We start from the raw sequence: 22,347 nt of genomic DNA, 5'->3' as shown, positions 1-22,347 counted from the left end.
TTATACTTCTTTGTGGAGTCTTAAATAACTCTTTAATAAAATAGACTCGATTTATGAGAAGGACAAAAGTGTCAAATTGTGGGTTATAATGGAACCACAAATTACTGAGGACTGCATAAGCTCTTTGGATCACTGTAAGTCTTATTTAACCATAGTACTGTAATGATGGCTGTGCCAAAGATCCAAAGGAAGTAAAGAATCCTTCTTTTTGTCACAGGGCACAGTTTTGAGTAAAGTTTTGACACTAATAATTTGAAGCAAAACCAATTATGTGAGTGGAAAATGTAAACAAAATAAATTATTTTATGTTTAAATATAGGTATGAAATACAGATCCATCATATAAAACATATTTATACATAATTGTAAGGGTACGAGTCATATAGGAGGCAAGAACCAAAATGCACTCAGGATCACCTTTGTTGTGACATAAAGCCCTCTTGTAATGTACAGCTTAACCTAATCAAAACTGAAAATATCAAAACAAAAATGCTCATGATGCTCAAGAACAAAAATTTTAGCACAATGTTCTGAGTTTATATTTCTTTATTTGTGCTGACAGTTAATTGCCCATTTTTGAACTTTAAAATATTGTATGAAAAAAATTACAAATTTTGAAGCATGAAAAATGGAAAAGAACTTAAAATAGTGCTGTATAGTAAATCCCAAGACTCTCTGAAAATGATGCACTTAGTTCTTTAAGTCGATTACCCTGATTAAGTGAATTAATTCAACTTTATTTCTTTGTAGTGCATTTTTTATTGGCTTTTTTTTTTTAAGGTAGCATTTTACAGTCAGGCATGATAAAAACAAATTTTGTATTTATCTAGGTAACAGCAACTGCCAGTAGCTGTATTCTGAAACACTAATGAAAGTGTCAGGCATAATGTTATCATTATTTATTTCACAATCCATAATGAAGTTATTAAAATACATCCTCTGAAAATGTAGGTTTTGCTCACTAAAACAAACGTTACTTACAGTCCAAACTGAGGCTCTGTTTAGGACATGTTTGACTGTCACAGCCCTGCACTGAGAAATTTTACAGCCTTAACCTACAAGAGAACTTTTCCTCCATCTTTTTTAGCCCAAGCACTCACAGGCTTTCCTTACAGAGTGGATATACTGCAAAGATGTTATCACAGATATTATCAAGAAATTATCAAAAACATATGTAAAAATAGGAAAACAAATTTTAGAAGGGAACATTTTTACAATTCCATAACTTTGAAATTTGTTTGAAATTAAGCATAAGGGATATACTTTAATTCCAGTGAAATGTTCATGACTTGAGAATTTCATCTGGCAATTAGAAGATAGACTTTGTGGCTTAGTTTCTGGTATCCTCAAAGCAAGAAGAGAAAGAAATATAAAGATTTTAAATTCATGGCATGAACTGATACATTGTGATATTTGAGTTTCACCTCAGCCACATAATCCTGTTCAGCCTACTGATAGATTAAACTTCTCATCTTCTATCATTACATTGGATTTTTGAATAATTCATATAAGCAGCTAAGAGAAGATACAGATTTGTAGTCTTAATTGCTGCCTGTATAAGCAAGTTAAACTTGTAGAGAGATTTCAAGTGTGATTTTACAGCCCAGTCGCTGTAAGGGAGCAGAAAGAGCCGGTCTGCTCCGCAGGGGCAGATGACCCAGGAGCTGAGGATGACCAAAGCCCAGGCTGGACTCTCGCTCACTGGGCACCGTCCTGCAACACATCGGCCGGATCGGCAGAGCCAGGAGCTGGTAACAAGGTCCTTGGGTAGCCCCACAGCAAAGAGCTTGTTGTCCACCTGGACCCCAGGCCCCTCTCCTCAGAGCTACTTTCCAGGCAGTTGTTAAAATGTAATCTGCTGTAAGATTCCCAGAGCGGGGTAACATTGGTTTACTTTGTTCTTTATAGCAGAAAGGGATTCTTTAGATTATGCAATGATCTTTTCCTTGCTTAAAAGTGTTTTTTAATAATTTAATGTATCTATTTTTAATTCTATTTTTTCATAATTTATTGTATCTATTTATTTTTAAAATAATTTCATTATTGGCTTCTTGGGTAAAATAACATTGTACAACAATCTTTTATTCTTGTAAGATCTATAGGTTTTAGTAGTGTTTGATGAAATAATTCGATCAAAAAAAAAGAGCACTGGATTGCATATAAGTAATGTCATTATTATAAGACTTATATTTTAATAAAGATTTTGATAGGCAGCCAAGCCTTTCCATTATTTCTCAAAAGCTGAGAAAAGTGACAGCAATACTTTGTTTTCAATGTATACAAATGTATTTACTCAATATCCAACACAAGGAGATATTTTAACTTAAAAATAGTCACTCCTTATGTTTGCTGTTTCTCCAAAAGCACATATCCCTTTCATCCACTCCCTGCCTTGGCTTTTCCTGAGAAATCCTTGAGACACAGACCTCCTGTGATGTAACGCTTTCAGTTATAGTTGGTAAATCCATCAGTCCCTTAGCATGCCACATTTATTGCCCATACATGGAAGGAACACACCACACATGCATTGTTCATTTTTTTTTTTTCTCATGATATGGGCAGAACTGCTATTTACATAATGCCTGACTAGTCTTGAAGGCTGGGGCTCCACTGTCTTTAAATATCCCTTCTAACTCCTGTAGCTGTAAAGAGTTTCTCTTATTCTTTCTGTTCTATTTTATACACATAGGAATCTGAAGAGTTTTTTATATGTATGATCTATATGCTCTTTTGATAATCATGTAGGAAGTTGTGAAAAGCAAGACAATTTAAGCATCCATTCACAAAGCAGAATCCATGGCATTCTGTGCAGGGTACGATGAGCATATTTATGTATTCCTCTGAGACCCAAGATAGCTGTGTTGTGTCATTTATTTATGCAGTACCTTATTTTTTTCCTGAGCCTTTTTTTTTACATGGATACATAGATAGATAGATATAGACGTATATTCAAATCAAAACCAACAACCTAAATTCTATGTTTACAGTTTCCTTCAACTAAATAATTTATACTTCCAGTCCTATAGGAATACTTGTAGTCAAGTGAAACTCTCATGTATTCTAATTTTAAAGAAATTTTAATTAAAAATTATATCCTGAGAAAGAACTAATTGATATGTCATTATAGGAAGACCAAACAAAAGCAAAAACCACTAAACTGTCACTTTGTAATCTTTAGGTTTTCATTTTCAGACTGAACTAATACAGGCAACTGTAATTAATGTAACACATTTCTTTCTGTTTTGTTTCCAGCACCATGTGGAGGGCAGTATACTGGATCAGAGGGAGTGGTTTTATCACCAAGTTATCCTCATAATTACACTGCTGGACAGACTTGCCATTATTCAATAACTGTACCTAAAGAATTTGGTAAGAATTTCTTCTACTGATTTATCAATCATTAATGATTATTCTACTGTTCAAATGTCCTTCATGTGTAATAGTGACCTTAGATTTTCTGTGTATTGCAAATTGCTTATCAAAAATAAATGTATTCTTGACATGGAAATTGATTCTAGGGTTTTGACCTTTTACTTCTCCCTAGAGTAATCAATAGACTTCAGCTAAGCCACCTGTGTCTGCTCTCCAAGCATATCCTGAATACTTTCATTGATTACTTCATTCATCATCATAGGATAATCATTCATTCAAGCTTCCTGTAAAGTAAAATCAGTTGTCAAAAAACAAGCGTCATGCGTTCTCCTATACTTTAACTTTTTGGTTTGCATTTTTTAACAAGGGCTGGATGAGCAGGATCACATTTAACAAGTACAGTGGAGGGAAAGAAAGCAGTTTCACATAAAAGTACCAGAAATGTTTGTGAAAAGTCACAAAACTGATTATTTCAATGTGTCAAAATACTTGGACAAAATCTCTAAAACTTGTGCAATTGTATGCAGGGCATGGTTTTCTGCAAAGCAGGTTTCTCTAATTCAAGTCCAGACAAATAGCAGTAAGGTCCATTTTACTACTTACGTACTAAAAGACTGAATGCATAGCAACTTAGTGTGTTTGGTACTTTCTGTATGCAACGAAACCTGTAAGGACTCAGCATTTTTTCACTGAGGAATTTGGAAAGCTGCTGACAGAGATTTACAGGTTGAGAGCTTGGGAAAAGTTTATTACACCTGCTAATAGTAATTCATTATGTCATTCTAGTACTGAACTCTTGATTACTAGTCATTATTATTATTATTATCATTATTATTATTATTATTATTTGAGACAAGCTCAATGTTTTTGTTCACAATTTTTGTTCACGGCTTTGTAGTAAGAAAATCATTAATTCCATTTTCATCATGTTTTAGAAAGTTTGTTCTTAAATTTCAGAAGCATTTCTTCAGAAAAAAAAATACATTTGCACAGTAGATACTTGCAATAACCATGGTTAAATAATTACCAAATAAAATATATTTTAATTAGTTATTATCCTATTTAAAAAAAACACAATATGTATCATATAAAAGTTATTCATAAATGTTTTAAGGGTGGGAGTAACACAAATCCTTGAGATTCATACTACAGGAAAGTTTAAAAGTACTCTGTATTCTTTTATTATAGTTTTCACTTTTCTACAAGAGAAAGTGAGATTTGATAGGATATAATTCTTTTTCCTGCTAGAATTGCATAGAATGCAAGAAAATAACCAGTAGAACAAGAAAGTAGCTGTGACTTATAGAAAGGATCTGTCAAAACATTCCGAGTCATTAGATCCCCAAGGCAGTAGTTACAGTGAAATGCTATTGGAGCTTTAGAGACTCACATATTTATCCAGTTAGAGGCTTTATTACACAATATTTTTACTAGAATTCCTGATAGAGAACATGCAAAATGTCTCTAGGCCCATATCAGTAGTTGTGAAGTTCTTTAACATGTTAATAAATAATGCTCAAAATTTTATATTTTACCATATGCTGATGAAAAATTATACAACCTTTTCACCAGCCATCTAAACAAATAAATATTTTTATTCTTCTTTGTTAGAAATTGGCACAAGCAGAATCTATAGCTAACATTTACAATGCTTGGCAAGTACCTGACAAAATAATTTCTCTGTACTGGATCTCATGATGGTCCTGATTTGAAGAGGGCCTGACAGAAAAGTTACTTGAATGTACTGGCCATAGACACAACTTAAAACCAATCCTTTTTCATTCGTGATACAAATTTTCTTTTTAAAGTTTTATTTTTAGCAGTTCTAATAGGTTTGGGGATTGAAGAACGTTGCAGTAACTTTACTTCTAGTTGACAATAGTTTGCACAAAGGGTGCCTGTGCGGCAATGAAGACTAACTGCACACTGGGCTGCGTTAGCAAGGACATGGCCTGCAAGTTGAGAGAAGGCACACTTTCCCTCTTCGTAGCCTTCATGAAGTAGCATCTGGAAACTATGTCTATAGTTTTGTGCTTCCAGATTACAAGGCACAGATTGCCAAAATAGAGCAAGCCCAACAGAGAGCCAGCAAGATGATTAGGAGGCTGAAGCACAGTACAAGGAAAAGTTGAAGGAAGTTCAGCCTGGAGAATAGAAGTGCAGGAGGACCCTTCCTTCTGGAAGTACGCAGTAAGAGAACAAATAGCTGTAGTCACAAGTTGTAGCACAAAAAATTCCAGGTGGACATAAGGAAAACATTTTTCACCATGACAGCAATTAAGTACAGGTAGCTTGAAGAAGAATTTTTGCCAGTTTTCAAAATTTGCTCAGAAATAGACCTGAGCAATCTAATTTAACTTCAAAGTTAGCCCTGCTTTTCAAAATCAGGAGGTTGGACTACGCAATTTGCTTAAAAAAAAAAAGTTTAAAAAATTAAGAACTTTACAAAAAGTTGGAAAATACAATCTGTACAGAAATTGTGCTGCGTTGAATACCTGTGGTTTGTATACAGAATCTGGAATAGGTATAATTTTAAAACAGATTCCTCCCTTGTCAATAAAATATGGGTGGCTGGAGTGACAAAGTAATATTTTTATTGACTTGATTTTACTGATCTATTACTTCATGTTTCTACTGCTTTCTGATATTTGAATTCAGTGAACCATTTGATATTTACTAGTGCAATGTGTTGTACAATTAAATCATTTATTTGTTAATACACTTTAAATTACTTACAGCTGAAGTGCAATTAAGTGTAGCAATATGTCAAAACGAGTAACACATCGATATTTTTAGTATTTTATCAGGTTTTATATTCTTTCTGATAAAATAAGTACTAATACAAAGTTACAAAAATAGCCAAATCAATAAGTTTAAAACCTCTTCCTAAGATTAAACCTGGGTGAGCAACTAATCATATGTGACTATAGATTCTCCTTAATAGCTGCTAAGGTTGGTAATGAAATTTTGGTTAAAAAACTTTCCTTTTTAGATATTCCGTTTTCTTATTCTCATAGGTATGTATGCAATAAGGAACAAGACTTGTTTGACTGGAGAGCACACTTTTGGGGAAAGAGTGATTTTATTTTTTTTTTAATTAAAATTAAGGAAATAATGAAAAGCACATAAGATTCTTATTACTTATGTTTAATGCAGCTGTTTTGTCATGGTAGACAATAAACTAACTTGGAAAGGATTCATGCAAGAATCCACTGGTAACCAAGACAAGCAAAAATACCTCATTAAATTTGTTTTTAAAGACTAAGTTCTTGCTTTATCTTCTCTCTTTTTATTTTTTTCTCTTTTTTTTTTTTTCTTTTTTCTTTAATGTAGTTGTGTTTGGACAATTTGCCTATTTTCAGACAGCTTTGAATGATGTGGCAGAATTATTTGATGGAGAAAACTCTCAGGCTAGACTTCTTAGTTCACTGTCTGGATCCCACTCAGGTAAGTAATAAAGATAAGAAGTATACATTTCTTGCATGGCTCAGTATGGAAAAAATAAATCAGGAGAATGTTACAAATTTCATTTGGAAGTATAGTAATAAAGTCATTAGAACAGGATGCCAAGGGAAATGGAAGACACTTCTAAATCTCTGAATCAAGACATATGATTTAGGCAAGAACTGATTACTAGAATGAGTGAAGAAATAATTGAATGACATTCTCAGATCTTTATGTAAGAGGGCACATTGGATCGTATAATTATCTTCTCTGCCCCTAAACTCTGTCAATTACACATCTACATTTTCTGAACGTCTAATTTAAACACAAATTACTTGTATTCACAAGATGCAATTATCTGTATGCAAACATGCACTTAGATTAAAGCAGGCCGGCTGTTGCATTCAGGTAACTATAGCAAAATGGTGACCCTATGAAATCATAACTAAACTTACATGGATTTCAGCATGGCCAGAGTTTCCAATGTATGCATATATAATGGCTATGTTTATCTCAAGTGGATAATATATAAATATATTTCTGCAGCTAGAAATGTGTTTTGTCATACACTCCTAGTATTTAGGAGAGTTTATATGTGAGTTTAAGATTTCTTGCAATCCATGACTTTTCATGACTTCTTGGTTTTCACTTTGAATAATTGCAGAAATACTTGATATTAAAAGAATGTAACATATCTATTTGATTTATAGAAAACATTTTATTATTTGAAAAATTCAGCTCATCATTTCCCTCTGGTGAATCCTAGCTATTTGTGTCATAATAAGAGTTCACAGATTCATTTTAAAATTTGTTTAATTACTGGCAAGAGTTCAGCAACAAAACAAAACGTTTGCTTTTTAATGTTTAAATTTAAGAGACAACTCATTTAAGCACCCAATTATACTGCATCAAACATACAAAAAAGTTTCCACTAATGTCTGTTTTCACAGCAGACATTTGAAAATAATTGCAGGGAATTTAAACTTGTGATTTTTATTTATTACTTGTGACATATTTGCTTTGCATTAGTTTAGGATGGAGTTCTGTTATGTGGAATTACTAGTTACAATAATACAAAACTGATCTAAGTGAAAGAATTATAAATCCTATTTATCCAGTTATCTAAGATATTTTAAATTAGTGCATTATCATTCATTTCAGTAGAATTTCCTAAAATATGGGTTGATATAATCCCGTGAGAATAAATATGGAGTGGCATCCTTGCAGTGTAAAAGTACTGTAATTTTGTCTGTACTGATTCGTTACTGAACTTTTATCATGACTGTAGATAGATATCTCAGGAAAGGAGATAAAGTGTATTAAACATCTTTAGTAATCCTCAAGTCAATATATAAAATCTGAAATGCTATTAGAAAGTTAATAATGTAATATAATTCATGTGTGACCGTATATTTTATTGAAGCAACTACATAAAACGAGTCATGGATCTGCTCTCTCTCATTTCCGTTTTAGTTTTGAAATGGTAAACATCACATGAAGATCCCCTGTGGCATTTTTCAAATACTTTTAATTGTTTAATGTGTTTTGCAAGGCAAGGTAAAGCTCTCAATCACAGACAAAAGTTAACCAAAAATTCTTCTAATGATTTTGGCCCCAGATGGCAGTAGGGTTCCCCAGACAAGTAGTTTATTGGAGCTCTAGTTCCAACAGCTGCAGTAAATGTCAGAAAGTTTATGTTGTTGAATCATGAAGTCTTTTTATTCTGACAAGTTTTCAAACCTCCAATGGCAAATTTAATTTTATACACTGTTAATTTACGTGTTCTTTAACTATAGAGGAAAACATAAAACTATGTATTTTAACAGTATATTTGATCACATACTGAAGAGCTGTAACTGTTGTTTCTGTTTTGCGTACTTAATTTATTTTCTGTTTTCATTTGTAGGAGAGACATTGCCTTTGGCTACATCTAATCAAATTCTTCTGCGATTCAGTGCTAAGAGTGGGGCATCAGCCAGGGGGTTCCACTTTGTTTACCAAGGTAAACATGTCTGCTTCTGGTGGAAGACACTAGTGCCAGTCTCACACAGTGTATTATTTTGAATTCTTCTTAGGTCTGAAAGTATTTCTTTAAATAGGGGTGTAGTCTTAACCTTTTTCCAGCCATCAGGGACTACTTCTGATGGTAGACTGGCTTCATAATGGCAGTTGTCTCCGGTGAATTCTGTCTGGCCCCATGGACTTGAATATGTCCAGCCTCTCTCAGTAGTTTGTAATCTGTTGCTTCCTTACTGCTGAGTGTTCATGTCCTCCTCAGACTGTAGAAGTACACAGTGAGGATTGTGAAGGCAAAGCAAAAAAGGCATTTAATACTTAAAAATTTTCCGCATCATTTGTCATTAGGTTGTCCACACTTTCCCCCACCGGCAATTCATCAACATACCCATGCTTGTATCAACATGCATCAACATATATTTTGAACCTCCCTTTGTAATTAGTGTAATCTCTATACTCTTTTTTCCTAATGTCCCTTGCTGTTTTTTGCTACAGCTGGACTTGAACTTTCCTACTTTTTGTTTCTAAGTAGCTGAGCAATGCTGTCATACTCCTGATTTATTACCTGTCCTTGCCTCCACTTGTGGTGTGTCCCCTTTTCGTGTTTAAATTGTTTGAAAAGCTCCTGGTCTAGGCTTGCAGGCTTTCTGCCCAAATTCCCAGTCTTCCCTTACAATGGGATAATTTATTCCAAGGCTCTCAAATCTGTCTAAAAAAATTCATCAGTATCCTTCCCCTTCATGCCTGTTCCTTAGGACAGTCTATGTACCAACTTCATGAATATGCCAAAGTCTGGTCACCTTAATTTGAACCTTCTGCTGGTTCCTCAACTTCATCATCTTGTGGTCCTTGCACCCCAAGCTGGCTTCTGTATCCACATGCACAAACAGCATTTCTATGTTTGTGAGCAGCTGGCCAGGTTGTAGCTACTTAATTTAATTATCTGATAGAAATATCTATTAAATCTAGCCAGTATTTTGCTTGACTAAAATGAGTAGGGACGATACTATAAGACTTGTTTTCTGAACATAGTGACTGACTATTATATTCGGTTTTAAGCAAAAGGAGATCTACATCTTTATTTTGTATTGAGTTGGATGTAAGTTGCTAGACTCCTGTGGACCAGAGGAGGCACATATTTGATTCCTGTTAAAAGCCAGATTTCCCTGAGATGAAAGTGAAAACATGCCACTGGGTAGCATTTGAAACGGGCACTGGAAATCCACCCAGAATTGCTAGCTGCATTTTGGAATTCACTAAATCAGTAAAAATAAAACCAATAGATCTGTTACACAATATCAACATTCCAACAATTTCTGATTTATATTCGGGCACTATAATGACACAGAAAATAGGTCTTGTGGTACTAGTGAAGAAATGTCCAGTTACCTGAGACAGATATTAAAAAAAAAGTGAAAGATTTTGTACTTTTATACCTAATAGTATACTTAACATTTATTTTATGCTTAATTTTTGCCCCATCCAATTACAGTTGCAGTATGAAATAGTGATCATTTTCTAACAAAAACAATAGAAAAATTTATTTTGGATTTGTTCTATATGGACAGTTATTGACTTAATGAGTGAGTACAGCATAAGAACTTGTTATGACAATCTTTGTTACATTCACCTGAAGTCTATCTCTAGAAGCACTGTTCATTTCAGCTTTCTCAAGACATAAAGAAAAGAAAAATAAAATATTTTCAAGTACTTATGAAAATCTCAGTTCTGGATATGTACAGGCAGCATAATGTTGTTGCAACCATATAGCTGTGCTGCAATGTGTTTTTCCCACCTATAGTTTCAGAGTTAGTTTGACTGAAGTTAGCTTAGATCCTGCATCACACGCTATTCCTCAGTGTAATACTATAGAGGGTAAAAGTGCCAAAGACACTTTCAAGCTTACCTCATGAATATCTGTAGCTCAGCTCAAGGTTTTGGAGAGTTTGCTTAATTGTATTAGTATTGTTCAGTACTCCCAGTTGATGTTTCAAGAGTTTTCATTCAGGCTGCTAAGAAATTCTGTCTTCTTGGAGAGCTTGGAGGGAAAATTGGTATGGCAGAGTCCACGAGGCAGTTTCAGTGTTGAAGGGTGGGTGGCAGATGTAAGACTTGCAGGTCTCTTCCTGACACAACTGAATTTGAGGAGGTATTATGGGCATGTCTGCACGCTGCAGTTGAAATGCAAGAATGCGACAGCGTGCCCAAGTCTGTTAGCGTGCTGCTGGCAGCTTAGTACACTAAGTTGATCCATGTGTCTTAGAGAATGCAGTCTGGTGACACCTGGAGCAGTGCTTACAGGTTCATCGCCTGTACAGGCAACAAATGCAGTCCCAAAGGGACTTCGGGGCAGTTCACTAGATGTATTGCATACACATCCAATAAGCTTAATGAGACAGTCATTGAACACTGTGGTTTATTGTATACTAGCTTTTCAGCTTTACTAAATTGAAGTGTAAAAGTAGTTTTGGATAGTTTTAAATAATATTATCAAGATTCATTAAAAAAAAAAAATATATTTTTTTTACATTGGAACACAGTCATGGTTTGACACAGCACATCAATGGCAAAAACTGTCTCACCTCAAGAATATTTCCATAGTTGTAAGGAGCTTGTGGGACTGTTCAAACTCCTTCTGGGTGGTGTTTTTAAGCCTTCTTAACTTCTGTGTTTATAGAAATATATCACCATGACTGCACAGTCTGCTTTGGATAAGGCTCAAGATACCAGTACCTGCCCTTTTTACACATCAAAAGCATCACTTGCATTTAAATTTATCATGCACAATTAATCGGAAAAGAGGGGGAATATAAACTTCTGGAATTAGAAAACAGCTTTCAGCATCTGAGTTCTTATCATCCATTTGCATATGAATGACACCTTTCTATCTTATTCTATTTGGTTTTCATACACCGAAAGTGTTCAGTTAATTTTTGCTGCTTTTAAAGAATTCATAGTGACACAAACGCTCAATTCTCTTAGCTGTATGTGTATATATACATTGCTGTTGAACAGTAAGTCTCCAGGTAAGCACAATGATATGCCTCATTTCAGTCATTTATTTGGACTACACTTGTTTTTCAGTAACTGTAAGAAATAGATTTTAACAAATGAGAAGTGTTCTCTGCAGCAGCAGAAAATGAATCAGGCAAAGCCACTTTATTTGTCCCAGGAGAATCATGAAGCTATTTGAATATGCAGGTTTTTTAATATACTTTAAATACATCTTAAGAGCTTTATTTAATACACACATGGATGTATACATATATTGGTTAATGAGTTAGTGGTATTTAATAAGCTCTATAATTTTGAGATTTTTCTTTCTTCTTTTGAAGCATGTGATCATATTTCCAACAACTGCCTGCTTGCTAGCCTTTTAAATACTCCAGAGGATAACATCCACTCTCACATTGAACACAGTAATCTGGCCTGCAAAGTCAATCATTTTATTTATCGCCCTCTATTCCAGGTTGACCTTCTTCCCTGTTCACTTTTCCACTGGGCTGATTTCAATTTTGTTTCACAGCAGTATGAAACATTTACTAAAAGATGGAGGATAATTACTATAGAAAATGGAATATCTCTGTGATACAGCTTGAGAAGTCTAGGTTGCAGATGCTATAGGCAAAAGCTAGAAGGAAGTCTAGAGGGGAAAAAAAGTTACTGCTTACATTATTTCACATTCTGGTTTGAGCAAGCAACAGATAAGGTTTGTAGCTTTTGATTCAGATTTAATGGCTTTTGCAATGCCACTTTCCAAAAAGCTTCTTTCTAGCTGCATATGTCATCTGTGCCTTCATTTCTTTTTCTCAGATGACCACATTTCCTTGTATTTCATACAATAGTAAAGGGTATCTGTAATATCAGACTGAATGAATATCCAGTCTTTTAGAATATTAGGGTCAGGTATGTTGAAATATGCTAGGAACAGTCATATTTAAGATGGGAATTATATTTTTGGGGGGTTATCTTATGCTTGTTTTCATGCTATGACATCACCTAAGAAACAATAGCATATTCTTTTATATAGCTGAGGCTGCAGCAGTACAGAGTTCTTTCCCTAAAAAAACAAGTAATGACCTTTCTACCACCCAGAAATTTATGGGTTTTTAATGCTTGTCTTCCTCTACTTGCTCTACGATACAAATACATGAATTAGTTTATGAGGTCAAATGAGATTTGAGAGAGGACTATTACAAAAGTTAGCATACTAGGATGAGGAAGGACTGTGGAAGAAAGAGAAAGGGGAACAACAATAAAAGAGGAATGTGACTTTAACCATTAAGTTGATCTAAACTGTGACAAGAATAAGATACATAGCCATAGACTTACTGCTAAGTGTAATTAGAAAGCAGAACTAAGACTGTTAGTATTATTTGCATATGAGTTACCATGACACATTATGTCCTGGTTTGCAACAGGCTTCCTAGAGAGGTGGTCAATGTGCCAAGCCTGTCATTGTTTAAGAAGCATTTGGACAATGCCCTTAACGTGCTTTAACTTGGTCAGTCCTGATTTGGTCAGGCAGTTGGACTAGATGATTGTTGCAGGTCTCTTCCAACAGAAATAGTCCATTGGTGTAGAGACACTTCAGCTGGGCTGTTGGCTGTGTCACCTTTTAGAGGAACACATTTATTTTCCTAATTTTCAATAGATGTTTGAAACTTTACTGCATTTTGCCATGGATTACTTAAATCTGAATTCCATTTTAAGCAGTATGGAGTGCCTCACTTTGTTATGTCTGGCTTGTATTACATTTATTCTGAAGTTCTTCTTAAAACAGGGAAAAAAAAGCATTAAAAAATGGTGCCTCTTGTAGTGAATGGCATGGCTTATTTAACCTGTGAAGAACTGAGCAAAATGTCAATTTGAACATGTCATTGAGTGTTTCCTGCTGACAACTGAATAATCTGACACAACTCCAGCCATGGATGTTTGTGGCTGCCATGGCTGTTTTACGTACTGGCCGCTCTCGCTAAAATGGTGGCTTTCAGTCTGAAAAGGAGCCACATAGCAGTATTTCTGCTACATGAACTAATTTAAGAGTGTTAGTAAAATGCCCCTACATTTGCTATAATGGCAGAGATAGCTTGCTCACAGAAAAGTAACTTTCATAAGGCAATATTATAATGAAACCAGATGATTTGACACCTTTTGTTGAGAGGTGCTGAAAATGCTAGTTACACAAAAAAATGTTTGGATTACAAATGCATGTATGCAAATTGCCAGATGTGATTACTGACAATTATAGGATATTCTTTAATCTGATTTTTAAAAAAGGTCCTTTACCTTTGCACAGCTGTTGCAGGGGTTCTGCAGATGTGGACTCCAGGTGAGGGTTAGAGAATCTGAGCAAGGTTTTTCTTCTGAAACTTCCTCCCTCTTGGGGAAGTGGGTGAAAAAATAGAGAAAGGTAGTATTCCCATAAAAAGCTGGGCAAGAGTTTCTTCCACACAGTGAATGAAAAATACTGCAGGAGTGATGCTGAAATTTTCAGTCAGGTCATATAGCCTCTTAGAAAGATAGGTAAGGTTTAGACACATGTAAAGCTAAAAGTTTATCTAGCAGGGAGCTGTAGTGGTGACTTGTGTGGGAGGAGGTCATGAGCTACCATGTGCCACTCACAAACAGCTTCCTCTGAAGCTGGTATGAACAACCTCTCACATGCCAAAACTTCCACCAGTCAGAAAAGCATGTAGTGCCTGTTCTCAAAGATGCTTGAGAAAGTGACAACTGCTTTGGGCCAGAGATGCTTCTGGGGATGTGCTGCTGGAGATGCTGCTGGAGGGACTGTTAGAGACACACTCTTGGAAAGAGGCCCTCCATGCCAAAGGGATAGCACTTCCAGAGGGACTGTGGCCTGTCTCTGCAGTGAGAACACCTCAGAGGGGTTGGCGGCCTCTGAAAGACCTATTCTGCAGTAGGGGGACATCTCTGAGCAGCTGCCACCCATGGGTGACCCATGCTGGAGCAGGAACATTAAAAAACAGTGTGACATGAAAACTTGAAGAAGCAAAAAGCTGGAGAGAAAAATGAGTAAAATGCTAAGTACAGCAGAGGAAAAACAAAGAATCAAAAAGAGAGCACATAACCCCAACCTCCTGTGCTGCCTCTCACCTCACTGGTGGAACTAAGATGGACGCAAGGAAGTTGAGACAAGGAAGGGGGAGAATAGGTATTTGACTGAATTTGAGCCTGGGGAGAGGAAAGGAAAGCTGTTTACTTAAGTGGTTATTTGGTTGTTTATGTCCTCTTTCTTCTTAACTTCTGAATAAGTCATCAGAGGTTTGTGTTAATTGGTAATAAATTAAATTAAGCATAATTAAGTATAAATTCCCCAAGTCAAAACTGGTTTGTCCACAACAATGCATTCAACCTTTTGCTGTCATGATTGTGAATGATTTATCTCATGAACAAAAGTCTCATTTAAGCAAGTAGTCCTGACCAAGGGACGGATTAATGCCTAATCATGTGGCAGAAGCTGTAGTTCTGCCATCACCATGTTGCAGCCGTCATCACCTAGTCAGGTGTAAAGTCATTATACAATTTAAAAAAAAAAAAAAAAGGTTTGAATAAAATAGTGCTTGTACGGTGGACCATTTGTTAGAGAAAAGACTATTAGTCCCAACAAAAGAGAATAAGAAAGAGCAGGCTAGGTCAGTTGAATTGACCTGGCAGACTGCATCTGGTCTGCAGGTTATGATCAGGAAGAACTGTGACTATGTGAAATCCTTGAACTGTGGTTTCTTCATTATCCTTCCACAAGTGCAGGACAATTTCCTGCTGTGGTTAGAACTGTATGCATGAACAAGTTTCACAGAGCAGCTCGGTGATACTGAGGTCCTGTTGAAGACTTAATCACAAAATCCCATTTATTTGAACAAAGGCAGGTATTTTAAACTTACTGAAAGGGAATTGGTTTGTTTATACTATGTAAAGCGTTTAACCATTTTAAAAACTTGAAAAATGTGTTTGCTTTTGTTTTGCTGTATTGTGTAGTTATCATTACAGGAGTATGTTAGTTTACCTGTGACAGTTTCTTTCAACCTTCGATACATTTTATAACTTTCTTAAGCTTTAAAGGCTGAAATCTCCTGCAACCATCCAACCTACTGATTTAGAAGAAAATATGTGTTACTGTATCTGTATGACCTTGTCTGACAGATCAACCCACTGCATATTAATAAAAAGAGCATGTATTGTACTGTTATTGCTAGTACTAATTATTTCTAAATCTTTTTTGACAAAGTTTTTCTCTACATTCAATACTTGCATAAACTAACTGTTGTTCTCAGTAGCCATACAGAAAGCGGGTAGAACACAATGTTAATGTAGTCATAAATGAGAACTTCCAATGTTCTGCAAAACTGTGTTGTGTATTTCATGCTAGATTTAAGATAGGATTAAGTTAGTGTATCCAGCTTGTCAATAAATGTTAACTTATAGAGCACTTACCAGTACTTTAAAACTGCTGCACTTAAATAATTATGATTCTGATTGAGCAAATGGAAGTATAAGAAATAAGAGAAGTATAAAGCTATCAATATGAAAACAATTATATACAGACTCCACACACCTTGTCTTTTACTTAGTGACCAGGGTAGCTGAACAAATAGGGTGCGTGTCTGCACAGGTATGCACGTGAACAGATGGAAATACTGCTCTTCACCATTACAGGCCAGCAAAGAAAATGTAAGGATGTAAAATAAAATTAAATATAACCTTGAGTTTTTTTTACACTAGTCTTAAAATAGGTTAGTAAGCCAGAAACATCATGTTTGAAAATCTTCCAGGAATAAAGTCTAACCACCACCACTCCCCCTCCCCCCTTGCTTTTTTTTTTTCTGGTGCCATTCTGTGTCTTTGTTAATTAAGGACCAAATGGCAGGCAATTTTCATGGTGTCACTTACACATATCTAGATGCAGTGATCCCCTGAAACTAATTCTTGAAGAAACCAAACTGATCAAACAAAGCTTTTGAATATGCCATTCACACAGAAAAATTGCTTATATTTAAAGAGATTATTTTTAATATACATTTGTTTTATTATAGTGTAAAACATAGATGATACTGCACACAAATTCTACTTCCATCATTTTTTCTATAAATATATATATATTTTAAAAAATTTTGGCAAAATGAAATGTAGAAAGAACAAGTTTGATACACAAACAACATGCACAACAGTCAGTAAGTACAAAAAAAAAAGCTTGTTATAAAGAAGAGGTTGTAAATAACAAAGCCAAAGGGAAAATAAACCCATGGGCTTCTAATGAATTTAATTATATTGCTCTTTAAATGTTGCTTACAGTCTTTTAACTGCTCCTGTATCACATCAGGTTTATGAATTCTCAGAAATTATTGGTAAAAATAATTGTTGTCAACCGTAAACACTGAAATAGCCATGAGGGTACACTGTTATTACTTTGCATTCTCCAATATGATAAATCCTATATTTGTGTAACATTACATTGGTTTTATAGCTGGTTATCTACAGCATAATATTTTTCTTGGCATCTAATGAGGAGCCAAAATTTCCATATTTAATAAGTAAAATAGGTGGTATGTATAGTATCCTGTCATTAAAGAGGCCAGCTGAAACATCCACTGATCCTCTCTTGCCTAAGGACGTGCTTCCAAAGTCAATTGCTCTCCAAGCTTCCATGGCACTCACGTGACTGTACATGGTCACAGCCCAAAACCGCAAGCCAGCTAACAGCTGTGAAAGCATTAGGCCATTCTTTGAGAATACAGGAGCAGAGCAAATAAAAGGAACAAATACAATTAAGCTCTGTCCTGCAAGAAACAATGAGCATTTTTAGTGGTCTATTAGATGATGACTGTCATTTGGATTCATGGCATCTTTTTGGTTTTTCTTTCTCTCTTTATACAGCTGTTCCACGCACAAGTGATACGCAGTGTAGCTCAGTTCCAGAGCCTAGGTATGGAAGGAGAATCGGCTCTGAGTTTTCAGCAGGCTCTGTTGTTCGGTTTGAGTGTAGTCCTGGCTATCTGCTACAAGGCTCAAAAGCTATCCGATGTCAGTCTGTACCTAATGCCTTAGCTCAGTGGAATGACACAGTACCAAGCTGTGTAGGTAAGCAATTACATTTAAGTCATCTGTTCTGTCACACATGTCTCTGAATCAGAATTCAGGAACTGTTTCAGAAAATAGTATTTAACACATATTTTCACTCTCCTTCGATTAATATCAGTCATGCCCAATTTAAAAGAGCAGTTTTCCATATCAAAAAGTAATTGAGTACCAGCTGGCTGGTAGGCAGTATAGTGTTTCGTATAATGACTTAGATTATATGAACAAGTGTGATGCACATTTTCTTGAACATTCATTATTTTCATGACTCATCTACAGCTTGAACTACAGGACAGAATTTAATTCTCCAGAAGTTTTATTACATAGTACTTGTTGTATATTTCTATCACACATAGGAAGATGATTTCTTTTTTTCAAGTAGAAGCATAGTGTACGTTGAATAATGATAGCATTGTTAAGTATAGCTAATTTTATTCGGTCTGTCAATAGACCTACAGTGGGATAACGTTTAGCACTTCAGATTTTTTCTTGTAAATGTTGAAAGGTTTTCTTCTCTCCCTCCTTGGGGAGGTGTCCTACTTTCTGTGTATTCTGGTTTTTGTTTAGTTTAGTACTGTTTTCTTGAACCTTAAAGAAGCAATTGCTTATACAGTAAAAATATTTAATGTACTACACTGCTTTACCAGCTAGATCCAATATTGGAACTATCTTAGGCTATGGGTAAGTTCACATGATTTCTGTCAACCATGATTGTGTTTAATGTTATGTCTTTACAGTTTGTTGTTACTCTCAGGTAAGACATGATTAGGCTGTGCTGCTAGGCTGTTCTAGGCTGCACACACTCAAAATGAAGGTCACTTCTGAATTGTTTATTCATGCAGGTTGTATCTTAAGCTTGATATTGTTCATGTGTTTTGGATAACATTGCTTTCTCAGTTCATATCATTGCTTCATGTCTATGTGTTTATGCTACAAAGGAGAATTATTAGAATTAGCTTAGTAAAATTATTACTACTTTTCTGTTCTCTGAAGAGGTTTAGGTTTTGTAATAATTTATGATAATACTTTCTTTCAGTGCCATGCAGTGGGAATTTTACTGAGCGGAGAGGTACTATTCTTTCACCAGGTTACCCTGAACCTTATGGTAACAGCTTGAATTGTGTGTGGAAAATCATAGTGACTGAGGGATCAGGTATTCAGGCAAGTCTATATTCTGTCAAGCATGAAATATTAACTACTTTGTGGTTCAGTTTAAAAAGTAATTGTTTATATCTCTGGAAGTGTCAGAAAATAGCGATCTTTAGGATCTTTTTTTTTTGGGTACTTGAAATATTTGTGCTTTGTTTTTCTCAGTATTGTTCTTTAGTTAGCTTTATTCTATGTTACTTTATTTTTACATGAAGGAATGAATGCAAAATGGTTAACTAGCAGCTCTCTCTTCTACCTGTGTAGAATATTGAAAGCAGGTCCTGATCCTTCAGTCTGGTATGCAAATACCAAGCCTTTCTATCTGCTAGGATATCAGTGAGACACTTGAGAGGTCTGCAACTGTCTTGATTATCTGCTCATTTACACTTTGAGTGATTATTTATAATCATGCAACATATGTGCAAAATCCTTCTCACTTATCTAGTGTCACGTTTTCTAAAAGTTAAGACAACTTAAAAAGTGAAGGTTAATGTTTTATTTACATTTTTTCACTCAGGTGTTTCTGTTTGGATCTGCTTATTTACATTTTCTTTAGGGCATGTTCTCTTATTTTTTTGCTTCTAGGACATTTAAAAACACATATGGCTAGTTGGTTTAAAAAGTTCTGTGGTGATGTTTTACAGATCCAGGTCATCAGCTTTGCCACTGAACATAATTGGGATTCTCTTGAAATATACGATGGTGGAGATATGACAGCACCACGTCTTGGGAGCTTTTCAGGTGAGGATATTCCATGATTTAAACATACAGTTCTATATATAGGTGTGTGAGAGAACATGTCTTTGCTTGCTCATGCATATAGACAAGGAGTATGTTTGTATTGCATCGTCTGTGATATCATTATGAAACTTTCTCATTTTGGGGAGGAGATTTCAGGTGTTGTAAATGTGCCAATATTCAAATGCAAAGGGAGATTTTAAGAAGAAAATATGATACCAAAATGAAAATGTGTAGCTTTGATTAGTGGGATGTAGGTGATAATACTTTCAAAACAAATTTCTTTCTTTTATCTTACCTACCTGCACCATAGAGAAGATATAGTGATATAAATTAGTACTGACATTCAAGGAGATTCCTTTGATAGCTTTGATTTAGTTTATCCTTGTTAGCCTTCCTTTCTCAGGAAAAAGATGAAGCATTCAGTATTCATCCAAACTCACCAGGCCTCAGAGAACAAAACAAATTACTACAATTGGGACATAACAAACCATGTAATTTGTTGTTTCACGTGTACATCAGGCATATATAGTTTTACTCCTTTTTGTATAAGACAATTTTTATAGAAAGAGCATGTTCTATAAACCAAACCAAGAGAAAAAGATATCTCATATAAGATTAAGTCATGAATAATATCCCAGTCTCATGAACTCTATCACAAGCCTGATCTGATTCTGGTGTAGCTAAAGCATTTTGTGGAATTTCACCTCTCTGGGGACTTCATGAACTTTTAAGTATAGATGTGTATTGGATTATGCAAGGAAATGAATGATCAACTGAAAAAAATTTACTCCATATTATTTGTTTGGATATTGAAGTAAATAACTTGAAGTTGCACCTCAAAATTTACATATTAAACAGTGTTGTGGGTTAATCCTAGTAGGCAGCTCAGCCCCACGCAGCCGCTTGCTCACTCCCACACAGTGGGTGGGGGAGAGAATTAGAAGGGTAAAAGTAAGACAACTCATGGATTGAGATATAATAGGTAAAGCAAAAGCTGCACATGCAAGCAAAGCAAAACAAGGAAATCATTCACTACTTCCCATCAGCAGGCAGATGTTCAGCCATCTCCAGGACAGCAGGGCTCCATCACATATAATGGTTGCTTGGGAGGAGAAATGCCATAACTGCCAACGTCCCCCACCTTCCTCTTTTGTCCCCCAAGTTTATACGCTGAGCATGACACCATAGAATCATAGAATCATTTAGGTTGGAAAAGACCTTCAAGATCATCGAGTTCAACCATCAACCATGCCCACTACACCATGTCCTGAAGTACCCTGTCTACTCGCTTTTTTAATACCTCCAGGGATGGTGACTCAGCCACTTCCTTGGGCAGCCTATTCCAATGTCTGACAGCCCTCTCAGTAAAAAAATTTTTCCTAATATCTAACCTAAATTTCCCTTGCCTCAGCTTGAGGCCATTTCCTCTCATCCTATCTCCAGCCACCTGGCAGAAGAGACCAGCACCCACCTCACTACAACCCCCTTTCAGGTAGTTGTAGAGAGTGATAAGGTCTCCCCTCAGCCTCCTTTTCTCCAGACTAAACAGCCCCAGCTCCCTCAGCCGCTCCTCATAAGACTTGTGCTCCAGGCCCCTCACCAACTTGCTTGCCCTTCTCTGGACACGCTCCAGCACCTCCATGTCTTTCCTGTAGTGAGGGGCCCAAAACTGCACACAGTACTTGAGGTGTGGCCTCACCAGTGCCGAGTACAGGGGAACAATAACCTCCCTGCTCCTGCTGGCCACACTATTTCTGATACAGGCCAGGATGCTGTTGGCCTTCTTGGCCACCTGGGCACACTGCTGGCTCATATTCAGCCGGCTGTCAACCAGCACCCCCAGGTCTTTCTCTGCCAGGCAGCTTTCCAGCCACTCTTCCCCAAGCCTGTAGCGCTGCATGGGGTTGCTGTGACCGAAGTGCAGGACCCGGCACTTGGCCTTGTTGAACTTCATACGATTGGCCTCAGCCCATCGATCCAGCCTGTCCAGATCCCTCTGTAGAGCCTCCCTACCCTCAAGCAGATCGACCCTGCCTCCCAACTTGGTGTCATCTGCAAACTTGCTGAGGGTGCACTCAATCCCCTCATCCAAATCATCGATAAAGATATTAAACAGAACAGGGCCCAACACCGAGCCCTGAGGAACATCACTTGTGACCCACTGCGAACTGGATTTAACCCCATTCACCACAGCCCTCTGGGCTCGGCCACCCAGCCAGTTTTTCACCCAGTGAAGAGTGCGCTTATCCAAGCCATGAGACGCCCGTTTCTCAAGGAGTATGCCATGAGAGACAGTGTCAAAGGCCTTGCTGAAGTCAAGGAAGATAATATCCACAGCCTTTCCCGCATCCACTAGGTGGGTCACCTGGTCATAGAAGATCAGGCTGGTCAAGCAGGACCTGCCTTTCGTAAACCCATGCTGACTGGGCCTGATCCCCTTCTTATCCTGGACTTGCCATGTGAGCGCTCTCAAGACAAACCGTTCCATAATCTTCCCTGGTACCGAGATCAGGCTGACAGGCCTGTAGTT

General features: G+C 36.3%; 1 protein-coding gene across 1 annotated transcript in view; it reads left to right on the top strand.

Moving 5' to 3' along the window:
* Positions 1-22,347, top strand: part of CSMD1 (CUB and Sushi multiple domains 1) — a 1,233,014-nt gene that overhangs the window by 1,018,049 nt on the left and 192,618 nt on the right. Inside the window, exons 31-36 of the mRNA XM_069805938.1 lie at positions 3,252-3,368; positions 6,705-6,818; positions 8,722-8,817; positions 17,727-17,930; positions 18,964-19,088; positions 19,721-19,817. Of these exons, the coding sequence (XP_069662039.1) occupies positions 3,252-3,368; positions 6,705-6,818; positions 8,722-8,817; positions 17,727-17,930; positions 18,964-19,088; positions 19,721-19,817 (753 nt within the window). The remainder of the gene's footprint in view (positions 1-3,251; positions 3,369-6,704; positions 6,819-8,721; positions 8,818-17,726; positions 17,931-18,963; positions 19,089-19,720; positions 19,818-22,347) is intronic.

The sequence above is a fragment of the Haliaeetus albicilla genome, chromosome 18, assembly GCF_947461875.1.
Source record: "Haliaeetus albicilla chromosome 18, bHalAlb1.1, whole genome shotgun sequence".
NCBI lineage: Eukaryota > Metazoa > Chordata > Aves > Accipitriformes > Accipitridae > Haliaeetus > Haliaeetus albicilla.
Note: the sequence above shows the minus strand (reverse complement) of the source record. Positions and strands in the feature narration are given on the sequence as shown.